General features: G+C 44.2%; 1 protein-coding gene across 1 annotated transcript in view; it reads right to left on the bottom strand.

Moving 5' to 3' along the window:
- FGFR3 (fibroblast growth factor receptor 3) overlaps nt 1-15,822 on the bottom strand; it is a gene marked incomplete at its 5' end in the record, with an annotated part of 32,603 nt that extends 16,781 nt beyond the window's left edge. The window contains 4 exons of the mRNA XM_009695595.1: nt 92-215; nt 4,842-5,011; nt 11,090-11,143; nt 15,559-15,822. Coding sequence (XP_009693897.1) covers nt 92-215; nt 4,842-5,011; nt 11,090-11,143; nt 15,559-15,822 — 612 coding nt within the window. The remainder of the gene's footprint in view (nt 1-91; nt 216-4,841; nt 5,012-11,089; nt 11,144-15,558) is intronic.
- Nucleotides 15,823-19,514: the final 3,692 nt, after the last annotated feature.

Raw genomic sequence — 19,514 nt, forward strand, 5'->3', positions numbered from 1 at the left:
AAGAAACCAAGCTCCTGCTTCCCGTATCCCATCATGCGCCTGTTCAACATCACCACAGATCAGCTGTTGAGGGAAAACAGTGAAATCTCACCTAATACATCAAGCTGATACGTGTGCCTAATGTTGCCATATTTGTTCTCCACAACACAGGTATAATTTCCTCGATCTGATGGCACAACACTCTCCATCACCAAACTCCACTGCTGGTGTCGCAACTAGAAGAAGAAATCAAACCATCAAGCTCATAGTCAAGTATCATCATCACCAGATCATTCAAATCAGTGAACAGTCAGTGAGCTTCTACACACTTGGCCAGCATGAATGGACCCAGAGTAGGCCTGAACATTACAAGGACCCATTTCAAGGGTCATTAAAGGCTTAATGTGAAAAGGAATTCAGATCAATGCAGGAACAGTGCAACTCAATGTAACATGCTGAGATTGCAATGGGGACTGGTAGATGCTTCCACAACGATAACAATCATGGAACCAGCTGACAGCTGAATGTGGCACTTCTCATTAGAGTAACGACTTCAGAAGGCATCAGCTAAGATAACTCTGACCCGCTGGTCCCCTCTGCCAGACCACTCTGCTCCAGAGACTCTGTCAGCTCAAAATATCGTACTCCCATCTGCAGATCTTTACCAACTGCTACATACAACCCATAAGATGACTATAAACAATAAAAATCATACTTCTTACCACATCTATAACATATTTTAAAGATGTATGCTATGGAAGCAATAGGTCATGGCATCTGTCTGAACAGAACTGGGTGTCTACAACTGAGTTAGTCCCCTAAATTCCCTGTAAAAAACAGGAGAAAACATGCCCAGTCTCAAGTCTGGTCCCTAGGATGCGTGGTCAGCCCTTTTCTTTTGGCACCGAGTTTTACACTAGTTGGATATGGCTTATGTCCAGAGCTGTTGGTTGCTCAGTAGCAGAAGGGAAAGCACAACCCATGCCTCCACCCTGACCTACATTTGTTTCTAATGAGTATAAAGGAAATAATGGATACCGAAAGCAAATCTTGAGTTAATACAGAAAGCAACCAACAGTAACAAAGATGACTTCAGGATGCATAGCGTATGAAAGCTCTCCAAATGTCTGGATATTAATTTGATGCCTTCTGCCGCCCAGAGCAGAACATTTAACTTTATTAAACATTTTGAAGGTGACTCCAAGGACACAGAAGCAGGAGATTACAATAACGCTACGCTACAGAATGTCAAGGGCTGATGGAAAAAACAAGGGCGTAATTGCTCCTGGAGGTTTCTTGCTGCAGCAGGTGAACTCAAATATGAAGTCATTTAACCTCTTTTGCTACACATAAATTGCATCCATCCACATGCTCTCCTTTAAAGGGTCAAGTTGCAATTAAAGCCAGAATTTTGCAAAGAGAAGGTTTAAAGTCACGGGACTAGATAGCTTAGTTGCAAGGTAAGCAAGCAAAAGTCATTTTAGCAAAGTTTTGTAGATCTCTGTATCCCTGAGAACAGCACTGCCGAGCATCCCACTTTTCAGAGACCACTGAATATAGTATTTCTTTTCATTTCAGGTTATAGGTAATAGGAGGCTGTGGCTAAACAGTCTGTACAGAAATCTCGGCTGTTGTGGATGTCTGATCAGCTCTGACTGCATCCTCTACCCAGTCAAGACAGCACAGATGGAGCTCAATGCAGAACCAACGTTACACCTTTTGTAAAGCAACATCCCACTTGGTGCACCTCTGCAACAGCGCAGCAGCTACAGGGTAAGAGGAGCTCCGAGAACAGAGAGCCTGGACCCTGACTTCACAGCTGAACATACCAGACTGTCAAGGGAGTTTCAATGCAAATTTGTGGCTGCTCAGTGGCTCATTTCCATACCGGCCTGTCTCACAGTTGTGTCTAAAGACTTCTTTTAATCCACTTTTCAGCACTGCAACGAATTTGCATCTGGAACCCCCAGGAGCTACTCCAAGGAAATGGGACTCCAGATACATGGCAGACTCCCTAGTCTGACCTGTATTACAAAATCAGGTCCAAATTAGGTGTTTTACCTAGGATGCACTTTCAAACACACTTTTATTACACTTTCAAAGAACTTCTTTGTCAGGTTTGTGATGGGGACTTCGGACTGTGAACAGAGAGGAGAACCTGGGGGCTACAGACTCACGAGGCAGAACCTGTTTGGAAACGCTTCCAGAAGCAACAAGATTTTTTTTGTTTAGGTTGAGACAGGCATCTAGATTTAAAGGATAATAAAAAGGGATGTTCCCAAGTTAGGATAGTCACCACACTCGACAAAACACTAGAAACATGAAGTGACTTAGTGCAGACATTAATCAAGTGGGTGAGATACTGGAAATCCCTCTGGTTTATTTGGTGTTGTCATTCTTGGCTCCTTGTGAAACAAACATTTGCAGACACGCTTGGAACCTCAGTCCGTGTTTGCCAGACTGGTATGCAAGTCAGTGCAATGGTCTGGGGAAGGGATAATCCTCTATCTCCCCTCCCCCTCAATCTTCCCTTCTAGGGTCATTTAACACACACAGGCTTACGATATTAGAGATTCCAACAAGGATTTAACCATTAATGCTCTTTGGGAAATTTCATATGATAAGTCATATGAATTTCTTTTCTTAATCAGTTTGAACTGTAACAAAACTAGGTTAGCCTGTACTTCATGTTTTCAACACGCACCCTTCTCTCTTGCAGGCTTTACACCGGGCAATCACACGGGATCTAAATGTCATTCGCAAGAGGCAGAAGTGGAAGAGTGGTCAGCTTTCATCTGCTAGCCACAGATCTTTCACAACCAACATTTAAACTCTTCCACAGACTGAAAACAAATGAGAACATTCCCAGCTCAAGGATTTCTGGGTTAAGACCAGATCTTGAGCTGAAGTAAACCAACCAAACTCTGCCAGATCTGGATCTTGCCCATTCTTTTCAAGCTGCCTAATCCTGTTATGAAGTTAAGTTGTAACAGGGAATTTAAATCTTAAATACATGAGATACCGAGTAGGTTTTCAATCTCTTTTTCTGGTCCAAATCTCAGCTGATATGTATCAGTATATTTATACTGGATGAGATTTACATTAGACTACTTACATCTAACTGCAGCTCAAAAGCAAAAGCAAGCAAATAAGGGAAGGAAAATTACAGAGAGAGAAAGATGTCTTTGTATCGAGAAAGGGACAAAGAACTACACCTAGACAGATAGACAGCTTAAACCAATCTTTCTGTAATTGGCCTGACATTGCCTTCAATAGCTCTTTTAAGCATCAGCTTGTTGCTGGAAGGTGCCCCTAGAGAAACAAAGCACAGCGATGCCAAAGACTCACTACTGTGTTGCAAAGGATGAAACGTGTCAATTTAAACTCAAGGATAGATTAAAACCACTGGGAAGTGGGTAGGGGAATTGCTTTCAGCTTTAGATTTTATTCTGCAAGCATAATTTAGTGCAGCTGATGTCACATAGTTTTGTAAAAAGCCGTTCCAACGGCGCACGCAAGCCTGAAAACACTTCATGATGATCCTTGCAGCCCGCAATTAGTAAAAGATGCTTATGCTTTGTGAATGTCATTTGTCGAAAGGCTGTTTACCCACAAGAGTTGCTTCCTCACTTCTCTTCCCTCCTTAACTTTCCACAAGATCCAAACCCGAGCATGTCCTCTGCCCTGTCCAGGCTGGAGCAGGGACAGGACTGACGAGGGAGCTTCAAAGGCTTCACTGAAGCACCACAAAAGGCTCTTTCAGGAACAGATTTGAGCTAACAGGAAAGAAACAGCCCAAAACCACGGGGAGGGAAGACATTTTTGAATCCTTTTCTGGTTTCTGAAGCCTGGCACGCTTTGCTTGCCTAGCCCCCTTTCAAAATGCTACAGATGTGGTAGGCATCAGCACACAGCCATTCAGAGTACTGATGAAGGTGCCTTCCTAAAAATCACCTTCTCTCCTTAGCAGTAGCCCAGGGATATGCCAGGGTTGGCTGAGTGCAGGCAAAAATCGCTGCTCAGGAGTCCTTTCTGCTACAGTGATTTTGTTATAATCAGCTGCTGCCAGTTTTATTCTCCCCAAATAAAACCAGAAAGGAGTCTGACTGTGATCCCAAGGGGACAAAGTATTAACAACAAAATCGGAGAAGAGATTATTTTCCTGTTAAAATCCTGCCATAATTCATCATATACAGTAGCAGAGAAACTTCTGGCTAATTTGAGTGCAGTGGGTTTTTGTGTCCCTTAGCTCTATCTATAAACATGAGCCAGAGCATTGTCCAGAACACCTCACGGTAGAAAGGAAGGAGGGAGAAGAAAGCAGCCAAAGAGCAGATGCTATTACTCTGGCTACAAGGGAATCCAACACTTGACCAAGGGTCAGTGATTTATACCACAAGAATGTTAATGAACACCAGCGCGACGGTCCAGCTCTTTGGTGAGCTCCTTCCTACACCTTCAAAGGATGCCAGTCGCTTTTCCTTGAAAGCTGGGAATAGCTACAGCTCAGTCTAACACGTCTCAATGCACTAGGCTGATCTCCAGAAAACAGGACAGAAGTTTCTGCTCCTGCTTTCTCATCACTGTCCACAATGCAACCATAAACTCAGCCTCATTTTTACCTACTCCCTGAATGACTGCTGTAGACAAACCCAGAGGGAATTAGCCTTCATTCCGAAGGGACACCAGTCCTTTTTAACACTTTGGTGTCAAGCAGTTGCTAAGGCTGCAAGAAACACCCCCATTTCCACACAGTCAGGGCTGTGCCCTTACAGGTACCAATGTTAATGACTGAGAAATACAATTTTCTCCAGTTGGTAGAAAACTCCTGATAAAAACAGAGATCCAAAACAAGGCCTTACCTTGATGCCCCCAATCCTATGCTCTCCTTTGAACTCCTTGCCGTTTTTCAGCCAGTAGATGGAAGGAGTTGGGTTTCCACCCGCCGGACATCGGAAGCGAACGGTGTTGGCGGCGGGAACTGCCAGCAGCTTCTTCTCCATCTTATCTGGCCGGGTCCAGAAGGGGACACCTGAGAAAGTAAAGACCAAGTTTCTGCTGTGGAGGATATCAGCTGGTGAGCAGATGCATTTGAGGAGGCTTTGGCATGTGGAGAGTGACAGTTAAATTGCTACCTGCTGCAGTTAAGATAAATGACACAGAAATACTTTCCAGCTAAACGACTTTCATAGATGTAGACAGGGTGTTTGCATTTTAGGTTTGTGATGAAAGGTTCATGACCAGGTTCTTGTCTCAGTAACGCCAGTATAAATCTAGAGTAGCGGCTTTTAAATCAACAGGTAGAGTTATCCCAGATCAGGGTGAGAATCTGGCCTCAGCATGTAAAAAGATACTGACGTATCTTCGGGGGACAATAGTGGCCAAGAAGCATGAACAGCAGAAAGATATTGGAACTCTAAAAAAATGTTGATGGGCCAGCAAGGGAGCAGAGAAAAAGTGTTAGCTGACTGCACTGGAAAATTTTGCTTCTCAGTGAGTGCAAATGTAGTGTAGCCTCCTTAAGGGCAGGAAAGAAAAAAAAAAAAAAGCCAGTGCCAAACTGGTTTATCATGTTTATGTTCTTTAAGTGCAAGTGATTTTAGTTTTAAAGATTCATGTTACCTTTGAACAGGGATAAGTTTTAAAACACCAGTGTTAGCATGAGATACTTTTTATAATCTGCCTCAAGTACAGCGACGTTTCTTGGCTGTGTTACAAACATTACATATTAACTCCAAATTAAGGCAGCAGCAGCAGCAAACTCATTATACTGGGAAGAAAGAAAGAGAAAGTTTTTTTAAAAAGCCTCTCAAGCTTTCATTTCTGCTTAAGGAAACACTGTGGAGCTGCACATGGGGTGCTTCCCTGGCCACGCTGGGGGCCACATCCAGCCCCCCAGCTCCATGCTCCACACCGAGACCAAAGGGAGATGAGGGCAGACAGCATTTGGGCTGCAAAACAGCAAAGAGGCGGCCAAGGAGTGTAACTGGCATCTCTTCCAGATGGGAAGGAAGCACCCACAGACACAGAGTACCCAAACCCACCGCTCAGAGAGACCTGTGTGCTTCTGGCCAAGACAAACTGAATGTGCAGGTCCTTCAGCAACTGCCTTAGAGAACATGACGGCCACCAAAGCTGTTGGGAAAGCATCGCTGCTGGCCTCTCCCGCAGCGGTGATGATGCTCAGAAACACCACCCAGCATCACAGCCCCACCTCAGTGCTTCTCTGAAACGTCTGCAATCCCCTTCCCCTTAATGACAAGGGTGTACAAAATTTCCCCTCTTGTTGCATCCCTCCAAGATGTACCCGAGCTGCTCCCTTCCTGCAGTGCTCCCCAATGTACTTATCCCTGACACGTTTGGCTCCACAAGACCCATCCCGTTGCAATTCCAGGTAAGTCAGTGATGACCCCATTTTGGTCTAAGTCCCCAGTGTCCCCCACACAGGCTCCCTGCTGTGTTTCAGCTCCAATGATTTTGCAGGCAAACTCATATATTTCAGCCAAGGCAACCCATGCATCCACTGATTTTTAGCACCTGCTAACACCCTACACATGGTCCCCTCTCCCCATGGCTCCTTGCGAAGTCCACCTGGCCGCGAGGAACTGGATGTCAGGAGTTACATCCAGGAGACCCTCCATTTGCTGGAGATGGCCCCACTGGGTACATCACTCTCATGTCTCATCTCCTTTCACACCTCTGCAGCCAAACAGCTGGATGTAGCTGCCTCAGTAATGCTGTTCCAGGGAGGGAAATCCAGTATGAGGGCTTGCATCTGCCCTCAGACTGCTTTGCACAACGTGCCACGATGCCTATGAGAGTCAGCTCCACATATCAGAGGGATCTGGTGCTCATCCATGCCACGTACGACTCATTTTTTAAACAATGAAACTGCTTAAGGCCCTTTTCTTGCCAGGATGGCATCAGAGCAGGAGTACGGCTGGCACAAACAAAAGCCAAAGTAGGAATCTCTGCAATTTCTCTGCTCCTGCAAAATCCTGGCTACAAACTTTGCTGTAAACACAGGGCACATGCAGGAGAGCCCTCAAATGCTACACGATAATGTGGGCTAAAGCAGAGACATCATGTCACCATCTACCTTCCAACATCTGAGCTTAGAAAAATGGTAGAACTGCACAAAAAAAAGGGAATATTCCAAAAAATGTTAGAAGAGTGGACGCAACCCCTAAAGGAAGAGCAGATCTTGATGGTAAAGGAAGAAGTTGCTACGGCATGCATTGGGAAGGGCAGAAACCAAGGAAAGGCTGGGCAGCAGCATGGGCGTGAATTTGGAGGACAGTTGGGGTGCTGTTGGGAAGGCTGAAGAGAAGGAGCTGCAGAAACCATGCTGGGAGACGTCTGGTCCTTGGTTTCCGAAGCACGGGCTATTTTCTGGCCAAACGCTTCCTCTTGGCAAAGGACCCTGATCTCCTGGGGACTTTACAGGAGGTTAATGGGGTATGGGGGAGAGTTCAGGGAAAGGCCAGGCACGGATGGAAAAGTCCCTTCGCCGCTAAGAAGGGCAGCCGAATAACCTGCTGTTTGTTGTTTGATTAACATATCTGCCTACAATAAATCCCATTTTATGGCATCGGTGACACTCACCCAGGCACAGGGGTGTAACTAGATTGCACGGCTGCCCTGTCAGGACCAGGCTCCTCCTTGCATTGAGCTTTTGGGGGTTCTTCCCCTTTCCACACCAGCTGCGTGTGCCGCAGGATGATGTTTCACCACGTTTCCTCACTCAAAAAAATGAGTTTGAATCTCACAGGAGACCCATCAACCCACTGGCTGCAAATTTTATCACTGAAGCCAAGGGGGATTTTGCCATCGGACATCAGACAGGAGCAAGATGGGGCCCAGGAAAGTTTCCAGCTGGGGATATTCTCCATATGGAGCAAAGGCAGGATCCGCTCCTCCCTGCTGGAATTAGATACAGCTTCTTCCCTGAGTGCCTTCTCTCCATTTGGGTGCTCCTGCATGTGACTTGGGGCTTGCCAGGGCTGGGCACCCCTGGATTAATGTGCCAAGATTCAAACAACCAGGGCATCACTCTCAAGTCAAACTGGAACTGGAAGAAAGTGCCTACACATTGAAAACGGTGCCTTTGCTGTCATTTGCAGGAGCAGTGAACAAAACATCACTGCTTTTGGTTTGCTGTGCCCCCAGAGTCCTTTCATTACCACTTTTTAAGGGGGTGAAAATGCTGCTAACTCTTCTTTTCAAGCAAAGCTTGCAAAGCTCCAGAGAGTTTCAGGAGCGAGAAAGGACGAAGGATGAAAGACAGGAAAAATTTCTAGACCCGCTCTCTCTAAATTAATTACGAGCAATGATTTTGCATGTGCAGGTGTGAAAAAAAAAAACAGGGACTCGCAAACATTATCACCGGCCCTTTCCCATCATCAAACACTAAGCCCGACAGTCTGTTTTGTTCGTCAAAGACACTGGCCACCCATCCGACTGGAATGACCAATTAAAAAAAACCGAGAGCTATACTTGGAATAATTAATACAGCCGAGCGCTCATTTAGCAATTAGGAGCTGCCACAAACTTCTGTGGTAGACAGAATCAACCCTAATTGTGCAATTTCCCCAGCTGACGCCTCTGAGTACACAGCCAGATTTAATTGGAGATTATAGGGGCTCTTTGAAGGTGCTGGGGCTACGCAGCGGGGGCTCCAAACAAACAGATACAGAGGGGTAGGGAGCACTGGGGCAGAAGAGCAGTGTGTGAAAAGGGAGTTTTGTTTTTGTTTCAGGGCCAGGAAAAACAGCTGTAGAGAACAGAGGTATTGGAAAGCCTCTTTTTGCAAGGCGGATCGTGGTTTGTGACAAGGTTGCAACAAATAGGCCGATGATTTGAGGATGCTGAAGTTCCTCTTTCTTCTTTTCTGCTGCCCATCCCTAAGGGATGCCCTGCTCCTGTACTGCCCTTTGGAGAGGATGCTGAAAGGAGGGTGAGCAGAGCAGGGCACTCCACATGGAAGGCCCGTCTCTGTGCTCTCCAAGAGTTTTTGCACCAAATATTAATTTCTTTTAGGGCAGATTTACTTTTGTTCTCTTGCTTTGGTACTTCCAGCTCCCACTGTTCAACAACTTTGGGTGAAAAATCTCAAAATTAACAAGATTGGCTTCAAACTCATGACACTACTGGAATCAGCTCTCCAAGCTCTTCTCTATAAGTACGAGGATAAGAAACTCTCTTGAACAACAAAATTAAGCCAGAAAATTAACTTATCATCACAAGGGGCTAGGAGACAAGGTTTTTATTCAGTGACGTGCAATATGGCAACAGGCAATAAGCCAGTCCTGGATAGATTACCTCCCCTGAAATATGAATAACTATTGGTTATATTTTTCTTTGGCATGAAAGTGTGTTTATTGCCTTCTCTTCTCTAACTACAGACCATGGCTACGACTGATGGCCAAGCAGGGGCTTATGCACCTCATTAGTAGGGTATCTTTTTGCCACAAGAGATGGAGGACACAGGTCTTTGGGCTGTCCATAGGACATGGCACTGGCTACACCCATGTGTCCACCTGCCTGGGATGGTCCTGCAGCCTCTGTCCCCGGTGGGATGTCCCAGTGGTGGTCGTGTCAGGGTTAACAAAGCGGCTCCCCATACTCAAAAGAAGATCTGTGAAGGTTAAGTGGAGGGTCTGACAACAAAGCAAGAAACATAAAGCACATCCACGTCACGACACACCATGAGGTTTCACTGAGCTGGCACGTTAAACTAATCAACTGTTTTTAAAGCAGAAGAGAATCCAACTTTTTATAACGAGACCTTTCAGCAAAGCCAGTCGTTACGTTCAGGTCTAAAAAAAGAGGCAGCCTTGAAGTCAAGAAGACCCAGAATACAGGCTATAAATACATGCGGCAAAATGTGTGTTTTCCTTTTCAGTGAAGAAAAACGTGTCTTTCTGTACCATAAACCAGCTGATGTTTTGTGATATCTGTTGCTAAGACATGGAGTTTACTACAAACCACATAAAAAAAAAGTACAGAACGATTAATTGTGCTCATCAGAAGCTGCTCTGCAGTAGGAACAAATCCTGACCAAACCTGACCCTCCCTATGCCTCTACCAGGCTCCAGCAGGCATCAGGAGGCCTGAGCACCTCTGCAAAGGTGCTTGTCACTTCGCAGGATCTGGCCCTTAATTAGAAGCTATCAGAAAACCACTAATTGCTGCCAATGGGTTGCCTGGCACCATAACTCACCACTACTGCCCACATACTGCACGACACAGCCGTATGAATTTATTACATGGGAGACCTGTTTTCAAGAGTCCTGCATGTCCAACGCTATGGGCAGGAGAAATTTTCCAGTCATGTTGAACTTCTGCCAATGTACATAGCTGATTGGGGGTTCAAATGCAAGATATTTATTTATTAAAAACACATACATGCAGGCAGCTCGCTTTGCAGAAATATAAAAAGCATAATAAAACACAACACTAACGCCTCTGAAGCATGTAATGATCCTGATTAATGCTATTGCACTTAAAGAAACAAACGCTGGGATTGAAAGAGATTCAGAATAAAAGCACCGAGAGGCTCCATCCTGGGGCTCCCTTCCCCACGTGAGCAAAAGAAAAAGCCAGTAAAGTCAAAGGGGTTGCTCCCGCTTACAGCATCAGTAAACTTGGCCCTTGGCTAGCGTAAATTTTATGCTCTGACTCCAGCCAAGATGCTGGTGAGGACCAGAATCAAACCAGCTAAAAACAAAGCAGGCCAAGGTTTGCAATGGTGTAAAACTGCTGTAATGTCAGTGTAGCAAAAAAAATCAACATGGTAAGTGAGTTTGTCTGGATTTACCTGCAAGGAGAATTTGTAACTCTAGCTCATCAAGCCAGATTTGCAGAACCAAGTCTCAAAAAAAAAAAAAATTACGCTGCTGCTGCTGTAGGATATTACAGCAGCAATATCACTCTGGCAGCTATTTCTAAATTTTTAAATAAACTTCATCATGGTATCATCCTAAGGTCACCCATTTCAACACGGAGAAAGAGCTCCTGTCTGACCAGGCGAACATCTGGATGAGGTGCTCTGCTTGGGAGCCACATCTCTTGAAAGAAAAGGCCTCTGTCTCCCAGAAAAATAAATTACCTGTATCTTCTGACTCATCATCGTCATCTTCATCATCACCCGACGAAGGGGAATCTAGGATGAGAAGGAGAAAGAAGTGAAGTGGAAAGAGGACAGCACGCGGGGATACCATGTTGGACGAGGCTGTTGGTGCCACGGTGGGCTCCAGTGAGGAAGGACACCCAAGTGATGGGTCACCCTTCCCTGCAGCTCCACCAGCCCATCCCTCCCATGCTGCTGGGCCAGGGACAACTGGCCAGGAGCTTTCTGAACTGGGAGAGAGGTGTCATGAGTTTGCCAGTGCTCTGCCACCAGAAACCATGGTCCAATGCCAAATCATTCTCCCCATGTGAAGTGCTCTTCTCCTCGTAAATACAAAAGCAACTCCAAAAGGGGAAGTTTCTTTTTGCAGAACAAGCTCTCCCCCGCTTTTTTTTCCCTCTAGCATTCACTCTGAACACGTTTTATTTCACCAAGTCTCAAAATGACAGGTCAGCATTTCTAATTCACTTTCCCTGCACTTTTCTTTTAACTCAATACACCCCTGCCACATCTCCCCTTGTTAACTCCTTGCTCGACCACTCAGACCAAAGCTTTTAGAACTTCCCCTTGCAATCAAACCTCTCTCTCGATCGACATTTTGATGACTACTCCATGAACCAGTTCCCTTCGTTATATTCCTCCTACAGAGGCACCTCGAGGATGTAACTCAATACAGGTTAATAGGTGGGAATTTTCCATCTGTATCTCTCCAAAACATCCTGAACTGTTTCTCTTAACGTGGTCTAACATCTCACCTTCTCCAAGCTGTCCACGACTGAAGGCTCAGTCCCTCTTCCCCCACCAAATGACTACTGTAAATGTAAATTCCATTATAAAATAGCAGCTTAGTGTTTGATTTAATTTACACGATTTAGTACAATTCAGTGTCTGGAAAGATTTAGCATCACTGACTTCATATAATCTCCAGGAATTTCTTTTTTAAATAAAGACAAAATGCTAACAACCCAGCAGCCTTTATATTCTGAAACAGCGGTAAAAGAACTTTGCCTTAAACACTAGAATATAGGTAACTTTACGAGTGTTCAGCATGTGGCCAGAAATGTAAAGCACTACTTTAGACCAAGCCAGGCAGAACCTCCTTCATTTCAAGCTGTACTCGAGTTTTCTGCTGTTCTCTGACCAGCTCAGTGGAGGTAAAAATAAAAAAAAAAAGAAAAGGAGGGGTGAGAAAAAAAAGAAGGGGCGGGGGGAGAAAAAAAATGTAAGGGAAAGGAGGGAAAGGTAACAACAAATACTACTTCTCTGCAGAATCTGGAAGGACTTTCCAGATGTATTCATCATCTACAGGAGCAAGTAACACAGGAATCATCTCCCTGCTTTAGAGTGCAGTGGTGCATCATGCTTTGCACCTTTTCTTGGCTCAAGTAAGACTTCAAGCTCGTATCTAACTGCAAATCCACAGCTGAGGTCCTGCTGGCAGCAGAACTAAGGAAATGCCACGGGGCTTGCTGAAAGTGAAGTGGATGTTTAGGTGTTTTGGCTGAACCAGCAGGTTTACTCAAGTCCTGGCAAAGGCAGAAACTGAGCCAAATCCCCACCAGCATCGACAGAGAAACCAGCACATTCTCAGCTCTGCACTCCCAGATTTAGTTACCCATATATTAACATGTGATTATAGTTTACTTATGGTTTCCAATGAACTAATTATGAGCAGAGGAGCAGAATCAATTTTCAAATCAATTCAAAAACATTTCCACAAGATTGAGGGAAGAGTCTTGACCTTGCTTGTGTTTCAGATGAGAGATGCAGCTTAGGTTTTAAGACCAAATATCCCATGTTCAGAGCCACTGTGTCCTATTCAGGTTACTAAAACATCACCTTTTTCAAAAGGTGACTAAAAATTTGTAAGCTATTTGTTAGTCATTTACTAAAATAGTAATCCTTTTCAGAAGTTGACGAGTATTGGCATCAGCAAGAACTGCTAGATGCTGTTCTCAAAAGGGCTTTAATTATGAACGGAAAGGGGCTTAATTTTTTTAGTCACTTGTTTTGAAGAGCTTAGTCTCAGGTATTTTGAAAGCTCTTTTCGCTGGTACCAGCCTGCAGTCCGTGCTCATCACAGCGGTGCTGCTCAGCCGCTACATCCAAAGGCAGCTCTGTGTGTGAAATGGTTGCAGAAACGGAGCTTCTGCCAACAGGGCTGGAGATCAGTTTGGGCATGCAGCCTCTATTTGTGATTCTCTTCAAGTGCTCAGTACATTTCTTTTTGTAAATCAGCAAAACACTCAAGCCCATGTCTGTCAAGGGAGGCATTTTAAAGACATCAAACCCTGCTATGAATCAACCTGGTTTTCAACCCTGAAATGCCAGCTCCAGCATCTCCTTGCTCTACCTTCAGCATCAAGCATCTCACTGTGCGCTGCAGAAAAGCCAGTTTGTTGCAGACTCAAAACTCCTGGCCTCACATAGGAAAATCTTGATATGCTCCTAGAATCTGGAAGCATCTCTCAAAATGGGACTTATGTGTATATCAGCCATTCTGAATATACCTAGCCTAGTTTTACTCACTTAAGAATACAGATCAGAACAATTCCAGTTTGTTAGTACAGATTTAAACCAGTTTAACACCGAGAACAACTCCAGCCCCAAACATTAGATATCCACATAAACACCTGACCAGATACCTGAACTAATTAACCGCTGGTATTACCTTTAAGAAATGGGAACACAAACCACAAATATGTGATAACAATCTCATCTCCGCAGTGCCACGCTGAGCAATCAATACTAATTATGAAGAAATATCTGAGCACACGAGAGACGCCACTATTGCCACATAAAGCAGGGCTTCAAAGTTTAAAACAAGTGCTGCTGACAGCTAAAACGGAGACTCCCACATTACCAGCACTTTGGTGGTAATGACAGTGGGCTAATAGAATCAAAGACTCATAATGCTGTCAGAAAGCAGGTTCAGGTTACTCGCTTGTTCTTCAGCTGTTATTAGCTATTATTAGCGAAGAGGAAAAACACAGGGGCTTAAACTTTTTAAAAGCAGAGGATTATCAGCCCTTCCACTATTAAAAACAATTTCTCACTTTAGGAACTTTTGGGGCTGGCAGCTGTTTCATTTGAGCGTGTAACCAGCTGCCCTCTTCTGCCTCCCTGCTGCCCCTTGAACTCAAAAGCATTTTAATGTCACTTAAAAAAAAAGAGAGAGTAACATTTCTAACAACCTGTAGTTCCTCGGATAGTTCCAGTAATCGTACCTAGTTAAAGAAAGCCTTTCAAGGGCCAAATACTTCTTTAACCATTTAATTGATATGACCTTGAAGCATTCACAGCAATCTCCAGTAATGTTCAATGAAAAGCAGATGTTGGTGAAGGCTTGCTGAAATGGGCTTTTATTCTCACGATGGTTTGATTCTCTCACTTCCACAAAATCCTATTTCTGGCATGAGAAAGCCCTTTATGGAGGGGATGTGATTTACAATCACAAGTATCTCTGTGTTTGGTTTTCAGACATACCCCCTTACTTTTTGAGGGAACTCAACTTTTGGAGGCAAGGACCTACTGTTCAGGGATGCTTGAAAAAGCTCCAACAGCGCAAGGGCTAAGGAGTTTTCAAAACCTTAGATCTACAAGAGGTTAATTCTTCTGAAAATTCAGGCTTTTAATCTGTGTCATCAGGAGGCTTTCTATCTGCTCACAGTGATGGGTATCCATCTATCAATGCAGCAGCCTGAAATCATGGAGACGATCTTAGTGTTAGTGGTTAGCTATCTGGGAACAACATATTTTTCTGGCACTCTCTGTTTAGTGATCCAGGCTTGGACAGCTTGTAGCTGTTCTGTCCTACAGTCCTAATCGTGGAAAAGACAGCCAAGCAAATGACAGCACATGCTTTGCTAACACGGCACTTGTTTGCAATATATGAATCCCAGTAAGTACTTTCCATGGCACACATATTTGAGATATGCACAGTTTACAGATAAGCTACTTTGAAACAAACCAGTAATTTCTGATAACCGGGATGGAGGGAAGAGATTTATCAGCTACAATAGGGAAACAGTCTTCAGGAACCTCCAGTTTTTACATGCAATTTTGCCACCGATTTGTCACATAAAGTGGAAAAAGTCACTTAACCTCCCTGAGCCACAGTTCACTCACTCACAAAAGACTTCAAAGGCACATGTAGCACTGCATCTATTTGAGTGTTAAGGGGGATTTGGGCTTTAATCTGACTAGCACCGTTTCTAAGTCTCTCTCAGTATTAACATCAAGCATTAACATTTGGTATGGACATGCCAGCATTCTTCGATTGGTTTGTTTTGTCAGTCTAATCACTGCCAGGAGTTACCAGGGAGGTAGAGACCTACCAAGCACGGCTGAACACCACAAAGCACCAGCTGTGCTGAACATGTGAAAGAGCAAAAATTAAATAAAAAATTAAAAAATAATCCCTGAGACAGCTGTATTTCTGCACGTACCTGTAACTCTGACTGTAAAGTTTCCCAGGACCTCGTTGGAATGCCTTGGCTTGCAACTGTACAGCCCCGAGTCATCATATGACACATTGATTATCTTCAACAGTTTTTGTCCAATATGAGTTCTGTTGGTAGGTGCAATCCCGATACCATCTTTAAACCAGAAAACAGACACAGAAGAGCCTTGGGTGTTACAGGAAAGTTCAATGGTATCTCCACTTCCAAACACCAACTCTTCCAGAAAGGTGGTCTCGCTCCTCAAGTATTCTGCAAAGGGAGAAAGAAATGGAAATCAGTAAATAAGAGCAGATGACAGAGAATGAAAGAGAATTTAAAAAAGAAACATATATTTGCCCTACTGATGCTTCCATGTGCCCAGAGCTTCTCCTTGCCAGAGGCAAGCCTTGCCTGCCCTAGGCAGGTAGTAATGCAGAAAGACAGCTGTGCACACATGACAGAGCACAAAAGAGAATTTAAAAAAGAAACGTATCTTATATTTGCCCTACTGATGCTTCCATGTGCCCAGAGCTTCTCCTTGCCAGAGGCAAGCCTTGCCTGCCCTAGGCAGGTAGTAATGCAGAAAGACAGCTGTGCACACTCCAGTCAGGTCTCTGGCTGATCTACAAGGATGGTTTCAACCCTGTAGTGACCAAAATACGGCCACCCCACCAAGTGCATCACAACAAGCAGCACAGACCTCCATGTAGGGTCACTGCAACAGCCCATGTTGCATGGGGAGTGTGATTTGGCAAAAATAAGTGTGTGCTGAAAAGTTCACAGTTCAGTCTCTGAATCTCAATTTCTTTATTCCTGTGAGTCTGTCCACAACTTCTGCGAGACCCAGCAAGGAGAGGATACAAGAAGCAGAAATGGGAATAAACCCAATTTCTCAAGTGACTCTGGGTGGCCCAAAGACAACCTCTGTGGGCTGACGGAAACAAGGGGGAAGGCTGGACAGAAGACACATGCTCAAATAGCTAAAATAAATTAACCCACCACTAGCTCCCTGCTGGAGTTACTCTCTCTGCAACAAACTGCAGAATCAAGGACTGAGTATGAAAGCTGAAATCCCTATTTCTTCAATCTATCTACCAGCTGTGGTAGTTTGTTCCATGCATGATGACAGCGAACCCTGCCACAGGCTAGAGAATTCTGTTGTACCATAGGATGATGACACAAGGAAAGGTTCAAGCTCAGAGGTCTCCCCATGGAGGAACGTGAGGCACGTTGAACGAGTAGTTCTTGAGTCTGATGGTCCGCAGGCTGACTTTAGTGTTGTATAAACTCACTCTTGACAGTGAATGGTTTATTCATCCTTTATAGCAGTTTAATAAAGAAGAATTAGCCCTCTATAGCTGTCCTCAACCCAGCTATATCGCCAGCAAGACCGCCATTCTCCCCACCTTGTCTATGCTAACCAACATTTTCGCTTGGCATTGTCCTATCTCTATCTTCCGGTTTACACCAGCCCTGAGACTGTATGCTCCAGCAGGCATAAGAATCTTCTTGGTTTTGTACAATATGTATCATGGGCGATCCTATTCCACGACAAAGACACTTTGATGCTATAATTACATAATTAGCAAGTAAAAAGTAATTCAAAACAGATCGGTCTGAACCTAATCCTGTGATCCAAACCCAGGTGGCCCGAGTTGATCTCTGATAGTAATCAGATATACACAGATATTCTAATTTCCAGCTTAAGCATATTCATAGATTACAATTTGACTGTGAAACCAATGCAATTACAGCAGCTCTGAATACCTGAGGATGTGGCACTTGGTTCAAGCTGCTCTTTTGCCATTAAGTGAAAGAGCTGGAGAAGGTTATAAGAGAAATGTACTGCTTTTCTCCTCTTGTCATGCAAGTTTGTAAAAATTAAAAATATAAAAATGTTTCAGTCAATAGCCTTGCAGGGTAGAAATAAAGAAATAAAGAATTCTGGGGGCTATTTCATGGGAGGTATCATCTCACAGCAGGCAAAGCCCACACTCATTGGGGTTACAAAGAACCTTTCCTCCAATATCCTGGCAGCAATTCCAACTCAAGTATTTTAGGTTTTGGCCAGAATTTTGTGGTATTCATACAGTCAAAAGGTTTAGAGTGTTTCGGGTTTTTTTTTCTCTTAATGAAAAGATTTTCCCTGAAAGCATATACTTTTAGTGAAAAGAAAAAGAAGACAGAGCTCCAGCACCTCCTTCCTATCAGACCAGCACCTGTTGTGACATTGAGTGTTTGCCCATGGTCTCTTCCCAATTGGGATATATCCTTGGGGAAAATATGGTTGAAAAATATTCTGGTTTAACTGTTCCTTTCAGGTTTTTTTCTTCCTTCTTCTAGACTATTAGGATTTTTTCCATGGTATCAACTTTGGCTTCCAATTAAAAAGCCCTGTATACAGCTTTGCACTTGCGGGACTGGGTACTGATCTTTGTTTGTTGACTCTGATGGAAGCTCTTGCTAATTTAATCTACTGCAAAACAAAACCCCTGCAGCTGCACAATCCCTCCATACAAAATACACAGTTTTACCCAAGCTGTTTGCCAAACGATCAAGACTTGTATATTTTGGCTTTTGTATCATAAACCTACCAAACAGGAATGAGCCCAGACTAAGCACAAGCCAAACTGTACTGTTGGGCCATTTAAAAGGAAATCACTCTTTTTTGAAAACCATAATGAACCTGAGTTAACAACAAAGCGACACGCTTTTTTTATAAAACATAATTAGGGAATGCTGAAATGAAGAGGAAATTCACTTTAGACTCAGAGCAGAAGGACTGGGATCTGAAGCTTCTTCTGTGAAAAGATGCATCATCTCTTGTTTCTGGCAACTTTATTTTGGCATCTCTGCCCTCAATCTCCGCAGCTGGTCTCCAGCAGATACTGTGATGTTTGTTAAATGCAAAGCTCAGTCCTAGTGACTTTATACCTACTGACTGGGAGTAATATCTGGAAAGATGGAGTGGTGAATTCAAAGGAGAATATTACTAATGGTTTTAATCTCACTTCTTGAAACAGTTTTTCAAATTTCAGTTTATATGCTTATGGCTTAAAAAATAAACAAGACTCAAACTGGAGACCTCCACAAAGTATTTAAATGTGCACTTAAGTGCTTAAGCACTTTGTCCAACTGTGACCTTGGAGAACGAAATTTTACTCTTATTACTCCTCATATAGCTTTCAAATACGATGATAAATCTGAAAGTGGAGACAGTCCCATTTCCATTCTGAGAACAGCAGGAGTTTAAAGCGGGGAAGCAGAACTCATGTCTCGCACCAGGTACCCAGAGCCCAGCACCTCCTTCCTGCCTTTCAGCTGCAAGTGCCTGGTGTTTCCAACACCTTCTCAACAAGAGACACCAAGACATGAAGGAGACATGAAGTTGCCCCCTCTGAGGCCAAGCACCCAGACTGACTTGCAAAAGCCCACATCTCCAACCACGCTGCATGAACAAAGTGGTAGGAGCTATGTGTGTAGCCCGTGCTTGGGAGGGATTTAACACAGATAGGCTGAGCCCTCCTGGGGACCTGGGCGAGGGTTTGGCCACCTTCATCCTGCATCTCTCACTGCTAAATCATAAGGAAACCAGTACATGGGAGCAGGTGCCGAGCTCTCCCGACATGGTTGGTTTTTCCAGCTGGGCACACACCTTTGATCGAGGCAGTCAGAAAACTTCCCACTGCAACGCAACACTGCAGGGAGGCAGGTTTTCAGATTTACTGAAGCTGAACACACTTCTCAGTCCTGGGTCCCAAGAAAACCATCCTCACCGCTGGCAAACAGCTATCCCCACGTGTCCTTTAAAACTTTCCTAAAGCGCTTCTATTGAAAGTCAAGTTGCAACAGGCCCCCCTGTTCCCAAAGGAAACTCCCATTTGGGCTCTAACTGACATTAACAGCACATTTTCAAAATCCGCGGTAGACATAGGTATAAATTACTGGGGAGTCAACTCGTG

The sequence above is a fragment of the Cariama cristata genome, unplaced genomic scaffold (assembly GCF_000690535.1).
Source record: "Cariama cristata isolate BGI_N322 unplaced genomic scaffold, ASM69053v1 scaffold9752, whole genome shotgun sequence".
Classification (NCBI taxonomy): domain Eukaryota; kingdom Metazoa; phylum Chordata; class Aves; order Cariamiformes; family Cariamidae; genus Cariama; species Cariama cristata.